Genomic DNA, 18,806 nt, shown 5'->3' on the forward strand with positions numbered 1-18,806 from the left:
CCAGTGTATGAATCTTTAGCAGAGTCTCCATTCCCAGCCATAGTTAATAGAGCAAGTTCTGCAAATAGGGAATGGGAATCAATCAAACACACTCTCTCTCTCTCTCTCTCTCTCTCTCTCTGTGTGTGTGTGTGTTTGTGTGTTATTAGCAGCTGTGAGTTGTGCAGCACTTAGCTATCAATTGCACTTGAGTAGGGGATGACTTAAGGTGTTACTTTATAGGAATGGGCAACTTTGTGGGGAGAAGAGCCCCAATGGCCAGATAGGGAGGCCTGCATTTAATGCCCCCCCCCCACATGCCCGAGGGTCCCCACTCCTGCTTTGTCTCTTTCGGGTTGGACTGTATATTGTACATGTGGCCTGGGAATGTTTTGGATTTAAAGCTCTTTGGGGCGGGGGGCAGGGATCATGTTTTGAGAGTGATGGCCTTTTGCACTTCTTGCTTCAAGGCTATCTAATCCCCGCACTCGATATCTCTTGAATTCCACTTTGGCTCACTTTCCAGCTTCATTCCCCAGCCCTGGACCTCTCAGATACCTCTCTGGTCTTCTCCATCTTCTTCAGCCTCCAGTTTGTAGTGTCCTGTGCCTCATAACTTTGCTTTTTCAAGCTGGCTACATATTGTGTGGTTTTTATTGTTTTACCTCTCCTGGCCATCAGTCTCCTTCACAGTTTCAGCTTTGCTGAATTTTAGAGATCTTCAGTGAGACAGTGCATGCTCCATAAACTTGAGTCTGGTTAGCTGGTGGAAATAAGCTGACACAGCCTTTCTTGCTTCCTGCTTTTGTGGGAATAGGGTGAGGGAGTGTAAATGCTAGCTCTCTAGAATCCCAACGGTGTGGCCTAGACATTTGCATAGCTGAACTCACATTATTTGAAGGAACGTGATAGGTTTTTATGGAGTTATTAGGTTTTTGTTTTTGTCAAAGGCGGTGTCTAGTTCTCATTGAGGTAGAAGAGGCTTGCAAGCCTCAAGACCCAAGTCAGTGTAAGGCTTAAAAGCAGAGGGAATTTGTGTATAGCTATTAGGACCCAATCCTCAATTAGTGGACTGTGAGCCCCAACCTGCCATCTCAATGCCATGTGCATTGCCTGTTGCCCCCAGTGGCTTCTGACCCTACATGAAAGCTGAACATATCATTTAAACTTTCCGGCTCCGTAATGTGGGCTTCCATTTTTTAAAAAAGGTAGTTATTTATTAAATGTGCTTTTCTCCATTAGCATGCTCACGGCACCTAACTCAATCAGAATTGCAGAAACCACTTAACACTAAATCAAATCAAAATGCTAAACATCTTATGATAACGAGTCATGGAAGTCTGATAGAAGATTGAGAGCCGGCCCCTCTGTCAACAGCTGGCGGTTGCTGATGTTGAGTGGCAGGGCTGGTCCAATGGGAGGCTGTGCTCGTTCCCCTCTGAGGGCCTTGGCTTGGCAGTATCACTGTGTCAAAGTGTGTCTCAGAGGTAGCCATACTGGAGGCCTCCAGATGTCATTGGCCTTCAGCTCCAATTATCCTGAGCCAACTTAGCCAGTGGTTCGGAATGATGGTTGTCATAGGACATCCGAAGGCCACCACTTTGGCTATCCCTGGTGTAACACTTCTGTATGTTTTGTCTGCCATTGCATGCCTATGATTTGGACAACTTCTTTCTGCTTAAAACAGGGGTGGGGAATCTGTGGCCCTTGAGACTACTGACCAGGCTGGCTGGGGCTGATGGGAGTTTGGACTTCATCAACATCTGGAGGGCTGCAAGTTCTCTATCCCTTACCCTTTGGGGAGGAAGCCATTTGAATCATTCAACCGTATAGAATAAAGCCTAAGGTTATTGCTGCTCTCCATTCATGCCCCCTTGGAAATTGAGGATCAAGGTGGGTAGCAGTGTTGGGAGTCACTGAATGGCTGGAGCGTATTGGCATTCACCGCCACAGTCTTGTGATTGGCCTAGAAGAATCAGATGATGGAACAGAGACATTTTTTTCACTGGGTGGGTGGGTGATAAACTACAGTTTCCAGAATTCTTTGGGAGGGGAGCTCCATGCTTTGAATGTGTAGTGTGATACACAACCCTAGTCATGTCATTTGGGCATCCTGGTATTGGGGTTCTGGGAAGCTGGAAGGACATTTTAAGGGGAGTGTTTTATGAGGACATAGTTTTATGAGGACACATCGGGGACAAGAAGGATTAAATTAAATAGACTATTTTGGAACATGATTTCTTTTATTATACTGTTACGTTTCAGATAACAAAACTATGGTGTGCATGTGTTTTTAAAGAGTGTGTAATGCTGTCTTATCCAAACACAAGCTGTATCTGCATCTCATGCTAACTCTTAGTGGTGCAACCAAAGTACTCAAAGCCTCTCAGGATTAAGTTTAATGGGCTGAAATGGCTTTTTGTATTTTAAAAATCAAAACTGTTTTCCTCGTGTACAAGCCACTTAGCTGGTTTCCCCTGCTTCCTTTTTTGTAACAACTCAGTGCACCCTTTCATTATTAAATTGGAGCTTAAAAACCAGAAGGCTTAATTAAAGTTGTGCAAGCGAATTGCAGGCTGATAATGGAACCCCCTCCTTTCACCCCCTCACCCTTTGTTTTAAATGGGTTCTTAAAGCGAAGGCAAAATGCCACAAGGATAGCAAAAGAGGGAAGGTCGTTCATAGAGGTGGAGTTGTAATTTTTTTTACTTCCCTCTAGGAAAAGGGCTTGATCTGGTTGTTTATGGTGAGCAGGATAAAATCCTGTGGCCCCCAGCACATTACCCCCAAGGAAGCGTGGCCCTCAACACACAAAAGGTTCTAATTAGGGCTGTCCACAGGTCCCCTGCTCTGATCTGTGGTCCAACCCAATGCTTCAGAGAGGCTATGCTCCATGGCTGCTCCTGATGCAGGTCCTAAACTGATTTGGAATTTTTTTTGGGGGGGGGGGGTTGGGGAGAAGGAGGAGATGGAAACATGACTTTCCCTTTCTCCCTAGTGCCCCTTGACCATATATTTAAGCAGGGTTTTAACTCCTAATTAAACATGTGGTTTGGTGGGTGGCGAAGGAAACACACACAAGGGTGTCTGCGTGTATCCTCTGCACCCTCCCATCAGAAGACCCCCCCCCCCGACAATCTCAGGTTGCTCCAGGTGGACCCGATCCAACCTAGGGCCATCTAGGGCTGCCTTGGTGCAATTTGGCTAGATCCCAGGACTCAAATTGACCTGATTCAGTTTTGGGGGGCACACCTCTAGTTCTAATATTTTTTTGTGGATGTGAAGATGGCAGAGTTTGCTGCTCATTGATCTTTTGCAATTACTCTTTGCTTGTATTTGTTAAATAATAATAACAACTTAGCAGCTCTTATTGGAGTACAGTATTTGCCCTTTTAAAATCCAGGTACGTACACTATGTTATTTTATGAGGAAACTTATTTAATTGTTTATAAATACAAGTACAGGTGGCACAGCCTGTCCCTGGGAATTGGCTAGCATCCTGTTGCATCCCATCCAGGCCTGACACCTTCTTCTTAAATGACAGAACTTCCCAGCCCTGTCCACACGGGGTCACTCTCTCCCTGTCAGTGGGAGATGGGGATCAGTGGGGTGTGTGTGTAAGTAAGTAAGGGGGGGAGATCAGTTCAGCTTTGCTCTGCTTCCTGTGCAAATGTGTTTACTGCCTGAGAGCGCACTCGTTTCTCTTGTTTGGAGTTGTCTCCTCCATCGGGCTCATGTGACAAGCGCGCCTTGATCCCAGCTCATGCTTCGGATGTCACAACAATCTGCTCATTAGAGTCAACATGTCAAGTAATCAGGAGTGCGGAATAACTAGGGCTCTGAGTGATGCGGCAGAGGCAAGGTGGCTGTGAGAACACACAAAGAGCGGAGGTAATAAAAAGCATGCTTGGAAGAGGAAAGAAGAGGAGGGTGCCTGTCTTCTTGCCTGCAGGTGAAAAAAGGACCCTGGCTTTTCTGTCCTCCTGATGATTCCCATTGACACCGTGGAATTTGCAGACCAGGCCATCTTTTGACAGAGCCCTGAGTTTTTTAAACATAGTTGTCCTAAAAAAAATCAACTTTCTTAACAATCAGCGTTTGCTTGTTTTTTGTTTTACAGTGGTGCCTCGCAAGACGAAAAGAATCCGTTCTGTGATTCTCTTCGTCTAGCGGTTTTTTCGTCTTGAGAAGCAAGCCCATTGACGGATTAGCGGATTAGCGCTATTAGCGGCTTTTAGCGTCTTATCTGCTGATCGGATCAGCTGATAAGCGGCTTAGCGGCTTAGAAAAAGGGGGGGGGAGGAAAAAAACCCAGCAGGAACTTGCAAGACATTGTTGTCTTGCGAAGCAAGCCCATAGGAGATTCGTTTTGCGAAGCACCTCCAAAACGGAAAACTCTTTCGTCTAGCGAGTTTTCCGTCTTGCGAGGCATTCGTCTTGCGGGGCGCCACTGTATTTAAAGAGCAAGCTGCTAGACCTTTGTAATTTACCTACCCAAGAAGACATTTTGTATATATGGAGATATGATGCTGGTTTGTGGATCAGACCTTTAGTTCATCTGGCCGAGTTGCTGCCTATTTCAACTGCCAGTGGTTTGCTCAGTTGGTATAGCATGATGAGACTCTTAATCTCTGAGCCATGGGTCCGAGCCCCACCAAAATATTCCTGTATTGTAGGCGGTTGGGCTAGACGATCCTCGTGGTCCCCTCCAACTCTGATTCTTTTATTGCCACCATAGTGCAAAAGCCCTCTGTGAGGGGGCAGAGCAGTTCTGATCAGGGGTGTAGCTGGAGGCAGGACCTATGGCGAATACTGAGGGCCAGGCAGAGAGGTCTGGAGGGCTGCCCATACCTTAGCCCAGGGTCTCCCATCCATAGTCTCTGCTCAGTTCTGTTTTTGCAGCCCTGTTGCATGGAATCTTTTCACTGATGATGCCAGCAATTGAACCTGGAACCTTTTTACATGCAAAACGTGTCATTCGATGGCCTCCTCCATGTATCGCATCCCACGCATCGTGCATGACTCATTCAAGGTGCACAAAGAGAAGCCGCACACCCTTCCATGAGCCACTGCCATTGTGCAGCCAATTTGTGGCTGCAAAGCAGATAACACTGGAATCCATTCCCACCAACTTGGATGGCTTTAAAAGAGGATTGGACTAAATTGTGGAGGATAAGGCCTATCAGTGGATACTAGTCACGATGGCTATAGTCCGCCTCTACTGCCAGAGGCAGGAATGCTTCTGAATGCCAATTGCTGGAAACCGCAGGAGTGGAGAGTGCTGTTGAGTTCAGGTCCTGCTTGTGGGTTTCTGCTTGGCCACTGAGAACAGGATGCTGGACTAGATGGGACACTGGCCTGATACAGCAAGCTCTTCTCGTTATGCAAGGGCAGTCAAATGTGTGATGAACCCTCCCTCCTCTTTTTCTCCCCGCCCTCCCCTGTGCTTCTAGCGACTGTCGCAATTTTGTGGTGGGATTCAATCACATACCAGCAAATTCAGGTTGCCCAGTATTTGGTGCTCTTATGAAGCAAACCAATTTCTCCACCCAAATTGAATGTTTCATGATAAGAAAAGAGATGGAGAAGTGTGGGGTTCTGCTTGCTTGATGCAAAGTCGTAAAAGCTCCCTGCAGACCTGTCAGAATGAACACTCAGTAAGTGGCCACCTTCACCTGGCTTCCCCACACACCGGTCAGGATGAATGCTCAACAAACGGGTCTCCTGGAAGCAACCTGGGAGAGCTGGCCAGTTCGTTCCTGTTCCAGTTTTACGTCTGCTTCCTGCTGCTGAGGCTAGGAAGGGCCTTGCCCTTGGAGATGGGCCTCGCAACGGGATGCAGCTTCAAATGCTACTGGCGGCCTTTTATCTCAGCATCCCTAATTGCTCTGCTAGTGCTAATTAAGCCTTGGGACATCCCCCTTTTTCTACAACCACCACCCGGTCTGTGAAGCAGTGGTGGTGGGGGTTTGTAATACTGCAAGTGTTTGAAGCTAGAATTGTAAGGACTTTAGTGAAAACTCAAAGCAGTTTAATAGTAATTTCCTTTCCATAAATTGAACCCTGGGAAGAGAGTTGGGGCCAGGGCCGGGGTGGGGAGAGGAGAGGAGGAATCTGTAACTGAGATTTGTCAGCGCCTTCACCAATAAATTAATAGGATTAGGAGGGGGGCAGGGAGAGAGTAAACTGGATTAAACTGAATTTATTTGGGGTGGGGGGTTACACATGTATCCTGTCATTCTTCCACCTTGGTACCCAAGTCAGCCTACAGGTGGCTCTCAGGCAGTCTCCCATCCAGGCACTGACCAGATCCAAACCTCCTTAGCTTCAACAGGGCAGTGGCCTCTTGTGCCTTTTAATCATAAGTCCCATCTCTCAGGCAAAGCACATTTCATTCTTGCTTAAAACTCTCCAGTGGGAAGTTCCTACAAGTATAGCATGAGGACTGGCGGCTTGTTGTGTGAAACTGGATACTGCCGATGCTTGTTATCCCCTCAGGCCCAGTGATGGTTCCTGCTCCTGGTCAAACAAGTGCATAGTGGCCAACTGATGCATGTGTGAACTGGGTGTGGTTGAAAATGAGCAGAACGCAGCCAGGGCAGAATTCCATCCCGCAATTCACGCCAACCAGAGTGTCTATGCTAGGCTGGGAGGCATGTTTTGAATCAAAGGGGCATTTGCCGCTATTTGAACCTACCTGAAATCTCCTTATCTTCTTCTGTCTCCCTCCCTGCTTAGCTCTGGCCACTGTTAACTTTCAGAAGATGGACCCGGGTATCCTGTCATACCTTGACACAATGCAGGTAAGGACGAGAAGCATCCAAAGGGTAGACATGCTATTCTACTGCCCTTGTATGTGGTGCTTCAGGGCTCTGAAAAAGAGTGCTGGAAAAGCAGGGAGGAAGCCTCCTTGTCTGTGAAAACCTGGCTATTGAGTATACATTGGTACCTTGGTTGTCGAACTGAATCCATTATGGGAGTCGGTTTGACTCCCGGAACCATTTGAAAACCAAGTTGCGGCTTCCGATTGGCTTACATGGCTTCCTGCACTCAGTCGGAAGCCGTGTAAGCCATGTTGGAAGTTCGGCTTCCGAAAAACGTTCGCAAACCAGAGCACTTAATTCCAGGTTTGCGGCATTCGGAACCCGATTTGTTCAGGAGCCAAGCCGTTCGACAACCAAGGTACCACTGTAATGCATTTGGAAGATAAATAATCCTTCACCGGCACTCTTTAGGCATAGCCTGCTTGAGTTGGAATATTTTGAGTTGTGCCTAAGAGTTCCCTTGAGGAAGTTGGCTTTGTCCTTCAAAGCCTTTAAACCAGGAGTAGGGAATCTTAAGCCCCAGGGGTCGAATGTGGTCCTCCCATCCTCTCTATCTGGCCCTCCAAATTATAGAGTATAGAGGTGTGTATGCAGAAACTAGTATACTGCACAAAGGTAAAATTGGCATTTGTTGCTCCACCCACTTTTTCTTCTCACACCGCCCACCATCAGGATGTGGCCCCAAAAAGGCTGCCCAGAAGGGAATGTGGCTGAAGAAGACAGTCCCTCACTCCTGTCTTGAACAGTCTTTCTGCTTGTTGCTGCCAAGCTGCCATCAAGAACCTGATTAAAAAGCTGACTGGCCCTTCTTGTGAGTGTTGGACCTGGCACTGGGATACCTCAGCTCAGATCTTCCTTTGCAGAGGATTCATTGGAACAAAACCAGAACCCTCCCTTCCTCCTTCTTTCCTCCTTTCTCTTCTCTTACCTCTATTTCGTCTCTGTTAAAAAAAAAGAAAAGCCCTGCCACACCCACACAGCAAGTCTGTAAACACACCAGACAAAGCGCCTTGCACACCAGAAAAACGTAAAACCTGCAGTTGTAAAAGCCAGCTCCCATTATTCTGTACAACTTTCACAACCAACTTTTTATCATGACCAAAAAGCAAAACCAAGACTAGAGCCATATAGCTGAATTTGCTTCCACCCCAGGGACTTACTTGAGTACATCTATTGACTTTCCTCTGAAGAGAGAAAGTCAGTGGTGGTTGCTGTAATAGTCATGCACTTGGGGGAAGGATAGGACCTACTTACTGCTGACACTCCTTTGCTTGGCCTTCTCCAATGTGAGTTCCAAAAGTTCTGTGTATGTGAGTTTGTATGGGTTTTCCCCCCTGCATGCATGAAATGTACCTCTAAGCTAGAGTTGACAACATGGTGCCATCCAGGTTTTCTGGAACTACAACTCCCATCTTCCCCAGCTAGCATGGGCAGTGGTCAAGAACGATGGCCGTTTTGGTGCAGCAACCCCTGCTCTAAGCACGTGTGTAACCCCCCACCCCCCTCAATTCCTATCATATGCAAGGTCTCTGCCAGGTTGTGCCCTGCAGACTGATGGTCCTGGTGACAGCATACGCATCAGGGTGGCTCAGGCATGTGGGTCGCAAGTGTGTTCAGGCCCCTTCTGAGCAATTTGGACAGCAGGGAGAGGTTCAACCTATGTCTGTCCCTCAGCGGTGCAGGGGGAACAGTAGGAATGCAGAACGCCAGCCTCTCCATGGTAGATTGGCTTTGTCACAAAGCCACCAGCAAGGTGTGATTAAATCATTCCTCTCACCTGAGTCGAATCTGCAGCATGAGGTCTGTGCTTGTCTATCCTTTTTAGTGCTTAACATATCTGAATGGCTGGTAATTCCTTTTCTAATATTGAGCAATCGATTAAGCAATTAAAGGGAACAAGACTTGGCAGGAGGAGGCCAGGCAATGCGATTTCCGTTTTCTGGCAGGTGGGTCCTTCCTAGCCTAGCTTGTTTATTTTGTGGGGCGGCAGGGGGATGTTCTGGGGGCAGGGAGGAGGCAGAGCGGGCCATTACAAAGCCTGCTGCTGGCAATCTTTCTCTTCTGCACTGGAGGCTGCAATTTAATTATTCCAGCCCCAGGTTTCTCCACTCCCATTATTCCTCCTGCTCGGCTCAGTTCATTGTCTTAGCTACAGACAATAACAGTCTTTGCCATGATTGATCCACAGCCAGAGGAAAGCCAGTGCAGTGCAGGAGATCTTGTTTATAAAATAAAACTAATAATTAAAAATAAAATTGCAAAGCACAACAAAAATACTTCATTGTAGATTGTGTTGGCTGCAAACAACAACAACAGTTATTCTGCTGGTAAAGGCCTGAGTAAAAAGAGAGATATCTAAAGCACAGAGTCACAGGTGCATGTCCATTTGGCAAGGGTGCAAGAGTTCTACAGTGTTGGTGCAGCCACAATGAAGGCCCTGTTGATGGTGGCCCACAGGCTGAATGCATGGCACCATCAGTAAGGCCTCATCAGCTCAGCACACGGACTAGCCAGGGATCTAGTGGACAATGAGGTCTATAAGATAACCTAGTCTTGAGTTGTTTAGGGCTTTATAAACTAAGACCTTGGCCCAGTAAAAGTAAAGGTGGCTCAGTTGCACATATGCTAGCTGTGTATTTGAGATTGGTGGGGATCCTGGTAGCCAGGCAAGTTGGCAAACCACAGGCAGGTAGGGCAAGAAGCAGGCCCGATAAAAGTAGCTGGAGCTGCCAAGGAAGAACCAGGTCACCTTCCCCAGCAACTAATGGGTTGCACTGAGGCAAGTCACCAGATCTGCAAGTTTTTTATATTTGGCAGCCCCTGATTAGCCCTTAATCTTCACCTGACTTCCCAGGCTCGAGGGATCACAGAATGGTTTCCACTTCACTTCACTAAACAGGAGCCTCAGTGGTGCATTGAGCCAGTATCGGATCTTGCAGCAGGTGACACCCCATGTGTACTGAAGTCTCTGGCTGCTTGTAGCAGTTCTCATAACCCGCCAGGGAGGCCTGTTCCAGCCTTCTCAGCAGGAACTCACTTTACCAAGATGAGCTGGCCACTAGCTTTCACGACTTTGCTGTGTGTGCGTGTGCAGGAATTAAAGGCATGAAGGATAAGTCTGTCTACTGCAGACATTAACTAAACAGCTAAGTGAAGCCTCTGTGCCGAGCAATCATAGAAGGCCACTGCCTTAATGCCTTTCTTATGAGCACCTGTGGGTATTTGACTACTTGCTGTTGGAGTTTGAACAGCAGACCTGTGTCTGATCCAGCAAACCAGTTCTTCTGTTTTTACTGTGCACCAGCATTATGGATTTGAGGTAATTACCTTAGGTGGAAGTAAGCTGCACATAACACACTGTGCTTTTTCTCACTGCTAGCAAATTCTCTCTAGCTACTGCTTCTGGCTTGGTAGACCTGTAATTTGCCGCTTGCTTGCTCCCCTGGGATGAGGGCTTGGGGAGAGCACCTAAGTGACAAACAAAGCCAAAGCGGAGCTGCTGGTGTGCCTGGCCCAAGAGATCTGGCACTTAGCTGCCACCACGCCAGGCTGCACACCAGCTCTCTGTTTCCTTTTAGTCTTAAAGCAGGCCTAATGATCCATTGCAGGGCTTAGTGAGCCCTGGTGGGCCACCAGATATGCAGCTTGGTGGCTCACGTACTGGGCAGGCCTGCCTGAAAGGCTTACTAGCTTCTCTGGGCTGGAGGAAGTCAGAGACAGAAGCACACAGCTTGGAGTGACAGCGGTGTGGCAGTTCCCCCATCTTTTTCCTTGGGGATGGAGAAGAAATTGGCAATGCGTTCTTGGCCCCTGTTGCAGCAGGAGGGAGAGTGTGAGCATCATTTCTGCCAGTGCCTCTCTTGAGCTTCTGCAAAGTGGCAGGAGGAAATTAGGAGGCTACATTCCAGCCACATAAAACTCTAAGGGTTGCATGTACTCACCTCTCATTCCAAAGGCATCCCAGGTGCAGCCAGGCACAAATATTTGAGCAGAGCTGGTGAGTGGTGTGGCCAGGGGAGAATTCCTGGAACTAGCTACAGTCACGGGCCTGAGGTTCCTGCTCCTCCTATAAACAATTATTGTAGGAAAACAGAGAGATCTCATCCATGAGACATGTGTAGAAGAGGGGTGTGGGTGTGTGCATGTGTGTAGGGTGTTCAAATTGGTATTCAAGGATTTATGGGACTTTAGGGCTAAATTCACCACATACTGAGTTCCCCTCCCTCAAACGAGGCAGAGTTGAGCTTCCTTTTGTTTGCTTGTTTTAGCCTTAGGTCTGGCTTAGTGCACTGAGTGTGCTTCTTGGATTGATGATTAGCAAAAGTAAAACCAGTAAAATACAATTGCATGTGGCAAGGAAGTCTCAAAATAAATGCAGCAGAGTCGGCAGCTAAAAACCAGTGAAAGGGTCTTAAATAATATTTTTAAAGTATTGAAGAACAGGACCAGTTTGGCTGGGTGGCATCCTTGTTATCCTTTAGGTGGCGGCTAAACAGGTGTAGGGAGAGCATTTGACTATTTCAGTGCCACCACAGAAAACAGCCTCCCACATACACACACAACTTCTGTCTGCTTAACCTCCCAATGAGACCCTATTTCATGCTGTATGTTTCAAGCAGTCAACTCCTTGAGATTAGCCACATGGTGGATTCCATTGCAGAAAGTTCTTCAGATGAAAGTTGACATGGAACATTGGAGCATATGAAGCTGCCTTATACTTACCCAGACCAAGAGTCCATCTAGCTCTGTGTTGTCTATATTGACTGGTACCTGCCATCCAGGATTTCAGACACTTCATTCTCAGACCTTGCTGGAGACTGAATCTGGGACCGTCTGCATTCAAAGCGGGTGCTTTGCCCTGAGTTACAGCCCTTTCCCATTTGCTGAAGAACGAGCAATGCTTGAAAACAACTTTGCCAAATTAGACATGTTTGTACACCCATGGTTATTGGAGCAGGAACTCGGTGCCAAAGTGTTCAGCAGGGGCCGGGTTCAGTCCTTAGCATCTCCGCTTAACGGATCTTTGGTGGAACACGATTCTGCTTGAGACCCAGTAAAGCTACCGCTAGCCTGAGCAGACAATCCAGCAGTAGGTGGGCCGAGGGTCTGACCTTGCTATAAGGTGGTGTCATAAGCTGTTGTGCCTTATCCAGTTGTTGGGTGTTTTTTTCCAGGCAAGGCAAATACATACTACTTGGATTTGTTGTCAAGTGCCTGCTTACCAAAAGGTTCCAGGGCAGCGTGTACAAACGTGTGACGAAAAACTAATTCAACCACAACATATAAAATGCAAACAAACTGAAACTCAAAACAAACTAAAGGGCAAATGAGGACGAACAAAACCCTTAAAAATGCAGTAATGCTACACTGCTAAAATGCCTGGGCAAATGGGAAGGTCCCCTCCTGACACCCAAAAGTTGTCAATACCTCCCTGAGGGAAGGATCTAACCCATTCAATTTCTTGTACTTTTTTAACAGGACAACATGCCCAAGATGGTGATGGAATACTGGACTGGATGGTTCGATAGCTGGGGAGGACCTCATAATGTGTTTGATGCAGATGGTGAGTTGCTCCTTCTCCCTCATTTGCTCTACTTTCCCTTCTTCCCTTCCTCCTCCTCTTATTTATTCTTTTAGGGTCTGAATTGCTCATTGCCTGACACAGCTTGACCTTTCTCTTTACTTCTTTCAACCTCGTGAGATGAAATGGGTGGCACCCCAAGCAGGGGTGCTGCTTAATAGTTAGTTATCTCAGGGACAGGCCAACATGGTGCTCTCTGGATGTTGGACTCCCAACTCCCATAACACAGTCAACAGTGAAGGATGCTGTGAGTTTCAGTCCACCACCAACATCTGGAAGGTCACTGGTTCCTCACCCCTGCCTTATCTCTTGGCCAGGCACTGAATCTGATGGTGTTAGGCACCAGGTGAAAATTACCTCCCATCTTAATGGTTTTGAATAGCTTTTTAATGACTCCTGTCGTTGTGCTGCTGCTTTTAAATTGTTATGTGCTGCCGTTTAATGATTTTTCTACATCCTAATGCAATGTTATCAGCTGCCTTGAGAATCTTGTGCTGAAAGGTGGGTGTAAAATGCTTTAATAAGATTAGCATTTTGTTTTTTCTGGGGATGTTCAGGCTGAGCGGGGAAGGTAGGTCCTTTTGCTGAGAGGAATGGGGTTTTGGGTGGAGTGGGGAGGGGTATCGGTTTGTTTTTGCTGCAGGGTTTGTTTTTGCAAAGTAAGGACGAAGCACTCCTGTGCAAAATGAGTGTTATTGTTAGGCAGGAACTGCGCTTGCAAGGCAGCAGTACCTCATTGCAGAAGGGACTTCCCTGTTCCCGATGTCTCCGTGGACACTCGTTGTTTGTACTGCAGCAATACATCAAGGCAATTGCTAGCTCTGAGGCACTCTCAACCCTTTGCTTCCCTGCACAGAAATGATGGCAAACATTGAAAAAGCCATCAAAGCGGGGGCATCCATCAACCTCTACATGTTCCACGGAGGCACTAACTTTGGCTTCATGAATGGTGCTCTGCATTTTGACGAGTACAAGGCAACCATCACCAGCTACGGTAAGGTGTCATTGACAGTGCATAATTAAACTGTGGAACTCACTCCCCTGGTAGGCAAGTTGCTGGCCACCAACCTGGATGTCAAGAAGGCTTGACAAATTCATAGAGGAGAAGGCTATCAATGGCTACTATCCACAAAGGCTATACTGTGCATCCATGGTCAAAGGCAGTAATGCTTCTGAGGACTAGTTTCTGGAAATCACAGGAGGAGGAGAGTGCTCTTATGCTCGGTCCTTCTTGTGGGTTTCCCATGGGAATCACAATTGGCCACTGTGAGAGCAGGATGCTGGACTAGCCAGTCCTGCAAGCCAGGGCTCAGTGGCAGAGTCTTTGCTTTCCTTGCAGAAGGGCTTCAGCTGAAAGGGCTGGTGAAAACCTCCAGCCCAAATCCTGCTCTGGCTGATAGCAGTTCTGCAAGGTTGTTGGCAAAGGGTTCCCCCACCCCCCTGCTGCCGCCCATCACCTGTCACTTGTCCCTTCTAAGAGAGATGTCAGAGGAGTGAGCCTGGAACCATTTTGCATGCAAAGTGTGTTCTCCCTCCCACTCAGCTCCTGTGCCACTGAGCTCCATCCCTCCACAAGTGGGTTGTTGTTGTTTTGCACTCGTGCAGTGATTTTACTGATATGCGGTGGGTGGAGGGGAAGCTTGCCCAAAACGGCTGTGCTATTTATTTACTTAAGGCCATTTCTGCACCACTTACTACAAGGAAGTGCTAAGAGGCAAGGTGGCGTAAGGGGGGTGCTGGAGGTCACGGGATCAAGTTCATCAGTTTTGATGAATTAGTTGAACTAAACAGTTTTAGTTGGATTCAGAATAAATGTGCAATTAATCATTACTGTTTTGAATTATATTGTGTTATTTTTCTTAGTGGATTGTGCAAACCACTGTTCTGAATAATGTTTTTTATAGGGCAGCATAGGGCACTGGGGATGAGTTTATGGAGCCAAGGGCGCGGTGGCTGGAAAAAGTTTGGGAACCACTGCTCTAATAGCTGGTCTTAAAGCTTAGGGAAGGAGGAGAAGCAGAAGTCTCTAGCTTCCACCAGCCAGTCCTATTTCGCTTGGATTAAAGATGCAAGGAGTATTCACTCAGGAGGAATGAGCTTTCCTGGTTAAGTAGGCGGCCTGGCATTTCCCCTGAGCCAGGCGTTCTTCCTAACTTTGACTACTGACCCTGCCTTTTCCCCCAGACTATGATGCCGTGCTGACCGAGTCCGGAGACTACACCTCCAAGTTTTTCAAACTGCGTGAGCTTTTCATGGGCCTTGCAGGTAATTTTGGGAATGCGATGTGACTGTGGGCGAGAGGAGGTGCACCGTCTCTGCCTCCTCTTAAGTGCCAGCCAGTGCCACAGGGATGGAGCTTGGAAATTGGCTCCCCAACATGTGTGTGCCAGTCTCCTGCTGCTCTCCATGTAGCTACATCCTGTTGATTAGCCAGGAGCACTTTCCGAAGCACGAGGAGAGACAAAGGGAGTGGGGAGCATCTTGTTATGGAAATGGTCCTTTCAGCCGACTTCATAGCAGCAGGGAAAGTGCGGCCGCTAATAGCAGCGCCTGCCTGCTAGGGGAACGTTCCACGCCAGGGAACTTCAATGCAAATTGGAAAGAGGGAAACTGTTCAAATATCCTCTCCCCCCCGACCCCCATTTATTTTTGGGACTCCCGTCAGCAAGTTGATGTACCACTCTTAAGGCTTGCCACACGTCTGCTTGTACAGTGCCTAGAAAGCAGGGGTCCAAGTGGTTTTCCACCCGTCCCACACTTTCTAAGAACGTGCCCGAGCGGTTTTCCCCTTGCCCCACTCTTTTTCCAGGAGAAGTCCACTCTTTAGCTCTAAATCAGAACAAACGTCAATCTGGAAAAAACCATTTGCTCCGATTGAAACAGCGTGTTTTCCCCTGGGGAAAGCAGCAGAACAAGAGGAAGTGAGGACAAGCCCTTCATTTTTCCACCAGTCACAGTCCTGCGTCAGGCATTGTCTTTGAATAGGCTGACTCGAGGCACAGTTGTGGGCAAAAGACGGGCTCTGAGACGGTACTGAGCCAAAAGTGCATATTTAACTAGATGTTAATTTTTGCAAGTGTCTTCATTTTATTAAAATTGCTTCCTGTTTCTCGCATATATCCCCCCTTCCTTGTGAATGGAGGCTGTCTAGCACCTTTTGTTCCCTTGGCGGGGCTGCCGCTCCTGCTCCTGCTGTTGTTGGTGCTTCTTGGTGTTATTTTCATCTTTCTACATTTCCAACCTCAGTGTTCTCTGCCTCATTTGCCCTCACTGACTATTAACGCTTTTGATTGTGGTGACCCATGCGGCCTTTTGTCAGTGATGCCAAAACAACAGGTTCTGAGTCTGAGATTAGGTAACCCCAGTTGCCCATAAACAAAACCATGTTGGGTGACCACAGCCTATTAGATTAAATCACGGTGAGGGCAAGTGAGGCCAGGGAGACTAAGGGCAGTGAAGAAGAATAGTGAGAAGACACATTAAAAAACAAAAAACAAAAACAAAATGGAGTTGAACCACACTGGGAAATCACAAATGTTTGGGCTGGGGGTTTTCCCACCAGGTGGTGTTAGTTCAGGTGCGGCGAATATGCTAATTTCAAAGCCAATAGCAATTTGGGGCACTTGAGAAGTCACTTTTTTTCTTTTTTAAAAAGATATGCCTCGTCCTCTACCTCCTATAATCTTAAACAAGGCATCGTATGGGGCGATCCTGATGCAGCAGTATATCTCCCTGTGGGAGGTGCTGCCATCTCTGGTAGAGGTATGTACTCATTTCTATTTTTATTTTTTTGGGTGGGACCCCAGACTACAGCCTATAAGAAGGAACGCCACATGAGTCCATGGCCACCTCTGGCTAGTCTTGTCGCAAAATGTGCTGCATATAGCTCAAAACAGTGTGGCAAAGACTACTTCCCAACAGAAAGAGGCTTTGTCATGAGTTCCCAACATCTGTGCTTAAAGCTTGTCAACTGCAATATCTGTTGACTGCTTGCATGCAAATATAATGTGTCCGTGTCTCCAATATATACTAGACACTACAATTAGCAAGGCATGAACATGCAGGTGTGAGCCCGTCCTAAAACCCTTTCATTGTTGCAATTGAGCCCTTCCTTTCCACACACTCGGAATTAAGCACACAAAAGCAGCATAAGCTAATGGCTAGGGCTGTTTCAAGCGTTTTACTAACAGAATGGTCAAGAGCACGGTCAGGGTAAGCAGAGTTCTGTTTACAGCCTGCTGTAAGTGGGGCTGTGCTCTCCCTGATCCTGTGGCCCATTGCCCGTCCCTTTCCCTGATTAAGGCTTCCCAACAGGTACTGGGCTAGGACTTCTGGTCTCATCACCATCAGTGTGAAATAGCTTTTATTTGTTTGTTTATTGAATTTATATTCTGCCCTATACCTGGAAGTCTCAGGGAGGCTCACAGAACAAAACCAGAATGCAAAACCACAAAATGTATAATCAAAGTAAAAACAACCTAATAACTGCCCCCCAACCACATTTTGAAAGGGCGTAGGATGTCAATCAGATCAACCAAAGGCCTGGTTAAAAAGGAACGTTTTTGCCTTGCGCCTAAAGGTGTATAATGAAGGCACCAGGCGAACTTCCCTGGGGAGAGCATTCGACAGACAGGGAGCCGCTGCAGAAAAGGCCCGTTCTCGTGTTGCCACACTCCAGACCTCATGTATGTCTGATTCACACTGGGGAGAAGGCCCCCGGCAATTCATTTTCCTGCTAAGGAATCTGGGACTTGTAGTCGCAGTCAAGTAAGGAAAGACTCTCTTCTGGAGACGGAGAAATTGGCACCTCTGCATTCCCTTTGCCACATATAAGGGAGTTTAACCCGACAAATACACGAACCAAGAAACCCAGATGAAATCATCTGGACTCAAGTTAAGATTCTGTCTGCTCACCCCAGAGTTGGGGTGTGTGTGTTCATAAAGCTGTTTTACTGTGCAGAGAGAGAGAGAGACAGGACCATCAAACTGCATGGAACATATTCCTGAGTTAAGACACGCTTAGGATTTTGTTGAAAGTTTGTGATTTCTTCTTTGCAGCCCTTGAAATCCGAGCATCCCATTAACATGGAGAACCTCCCGGTGAACAATGGGAACGGGCAAGCTTTTGGATATATCCTGTACGAGACTGTCATACCTGGCGGAGGAGAGCTCCATTCACATGACCATGTCCGGGACAGAGCACAGGTGGAGATTGTAGTCGGGTTAAGTCAACACCCTCTGCTGAGGGTCTGGGATGGGTGGCGAAGACGTTAATGTTACTTTAATTAACTGAGTGCATAATGCAACCTTGTAAATAAGAGCATGAAAGTTAACTAGCATGCAGAAAAATATGTGGGTTGGAATAGGAAAGGTGGAGAACTCTGTCCCTCCTGCAGTATCCAGTTTCATTTTTATTCTGGATGTAGAAGGGAGGGCTGTCCTCTTGACATCCTGCTTGGTTTCTGTGCTGGGTACAGAAGAGGGTTTCAAGCAGGAAGTCTCTCCCAGCCCTACTGGAGATACCAGGGATTGAACCTGGCTCCTTCTGCCTACAGAGCAGATGTTGAGCTGAGCTACAGCCCTTCCCTATGCCTGCTGAGGGTGATAGAAGTTGGAATCCAACAACGCCTTGGGGGCTTTAGCAGGTGAGCCACTCCTGGCTTAAGCACAAGGCTATTGTAAGGCCGGGACGCGGGTGGCGCTGTGGGTTAAACCACTGAGCCTAGGACTTGCTGATCAGAAGGTCGCGGTTCGAATCCCCGCCACAGGGTGAGCTCCCGTTGCTCGGTCCCTGCTCCTGCCAACCTAGCAGTTCGAAAGCACGTCAAAGTGCAAGTAGATAAATAGGAACCGCTCCGGCGGGAGGGTAAACGGCGTTTCCGTGCACTGCTCTGGTTCTCCAGAAGCAGCTTAGTCATGCTGGCCACATGACCCAGAAGCTGTCTGTGGACAAACGCCGGCTCTCTCGGCCCATAAAGCGAGATGAGCGCCACAACCCCAGAGTCGGTCACAACTGGACCTAATGGTCAGGGGTAACTTTACCTTTACCTTTATTGTAAGGCCATTCTCAGAATGAAGACGTGTCAAATCCCTGATGTCTCACTAGCTTTCCACATACCACTCCCTCCCATTCTCTGTGAAACCTTTTTAGACATGTGCTTAAAGCTAGGGATGTTTCCAGGCTGTGCCCATTTTGCGCGCGTGCCCATTCCTAAGTCTTTTATATGTCCTATTTTTGCATCAGTTTGTGATTTAAAAAGAAAAATCAGTAGGAAGACTTGTATCCACTTAAGCATTTAAATAGGTGTTTTATCTCAGTGTGTGCATTTCTAAACATATTTTATCCTAAAATAAGTATTTTTTAAAATGCATTTTTGGGTACCTTTTACAGGCTGAGAACTGTATTGTAAAGATTCAGAGAA

At 47.3% G+C, this 18,806-nt stretch overlaps 1 protein-coding gene across 2 annotated transcripts in view; it reads left to right on the forward strand.

The window, feature by feature from the left end:
- The window catches only part of GLB1L2 (galactosidase beta 1 like 2), a 74,238-nt gene that overhangs the window by 41,010 nt on the left and 14,422 nt on the right, over positions 1-18,806 (forward strand). For both annotated transcript variants that reach the window (XM_082201409.1, XM_082201410.1), the window contains exons 9-14: positions 6,718-6,782; positions 12,282-12,366; positions 13,241-13,378; positions 14,569-14,649; positions 16,040-16,146; positions 17,443-17,589. In XM_082201409.1, the coding sequence (XP_082057535.1) occupies positions 6,718-6,782; positions 12,282-12,366; positions 13,241-13,378; positions 14,569-14,649; positions 16,040-16,146; positions 17,443-17,589 (623 nt within the window). The remainder of the gene's footprint in view (positions 1-6,717; positions 6,783-12,281; positions 12,367-13,240; positions 13,379-14,568; positions 14,650-16,039; positions 16,147-17,442; positions 17,590-18,806) is intronic.

This window comes from Podarcis vaucheri, assembly GCF_965113315.1.
Source record: "Podarcis vaucheri genome assembly, chromosome: 15".
Taxonomy (NCBI): Eukaryota; Metazoa; Chordata; class Lepidosauria; order Squamata; family Lacertidae; genus Podarcis; species Podarcis vaucheri.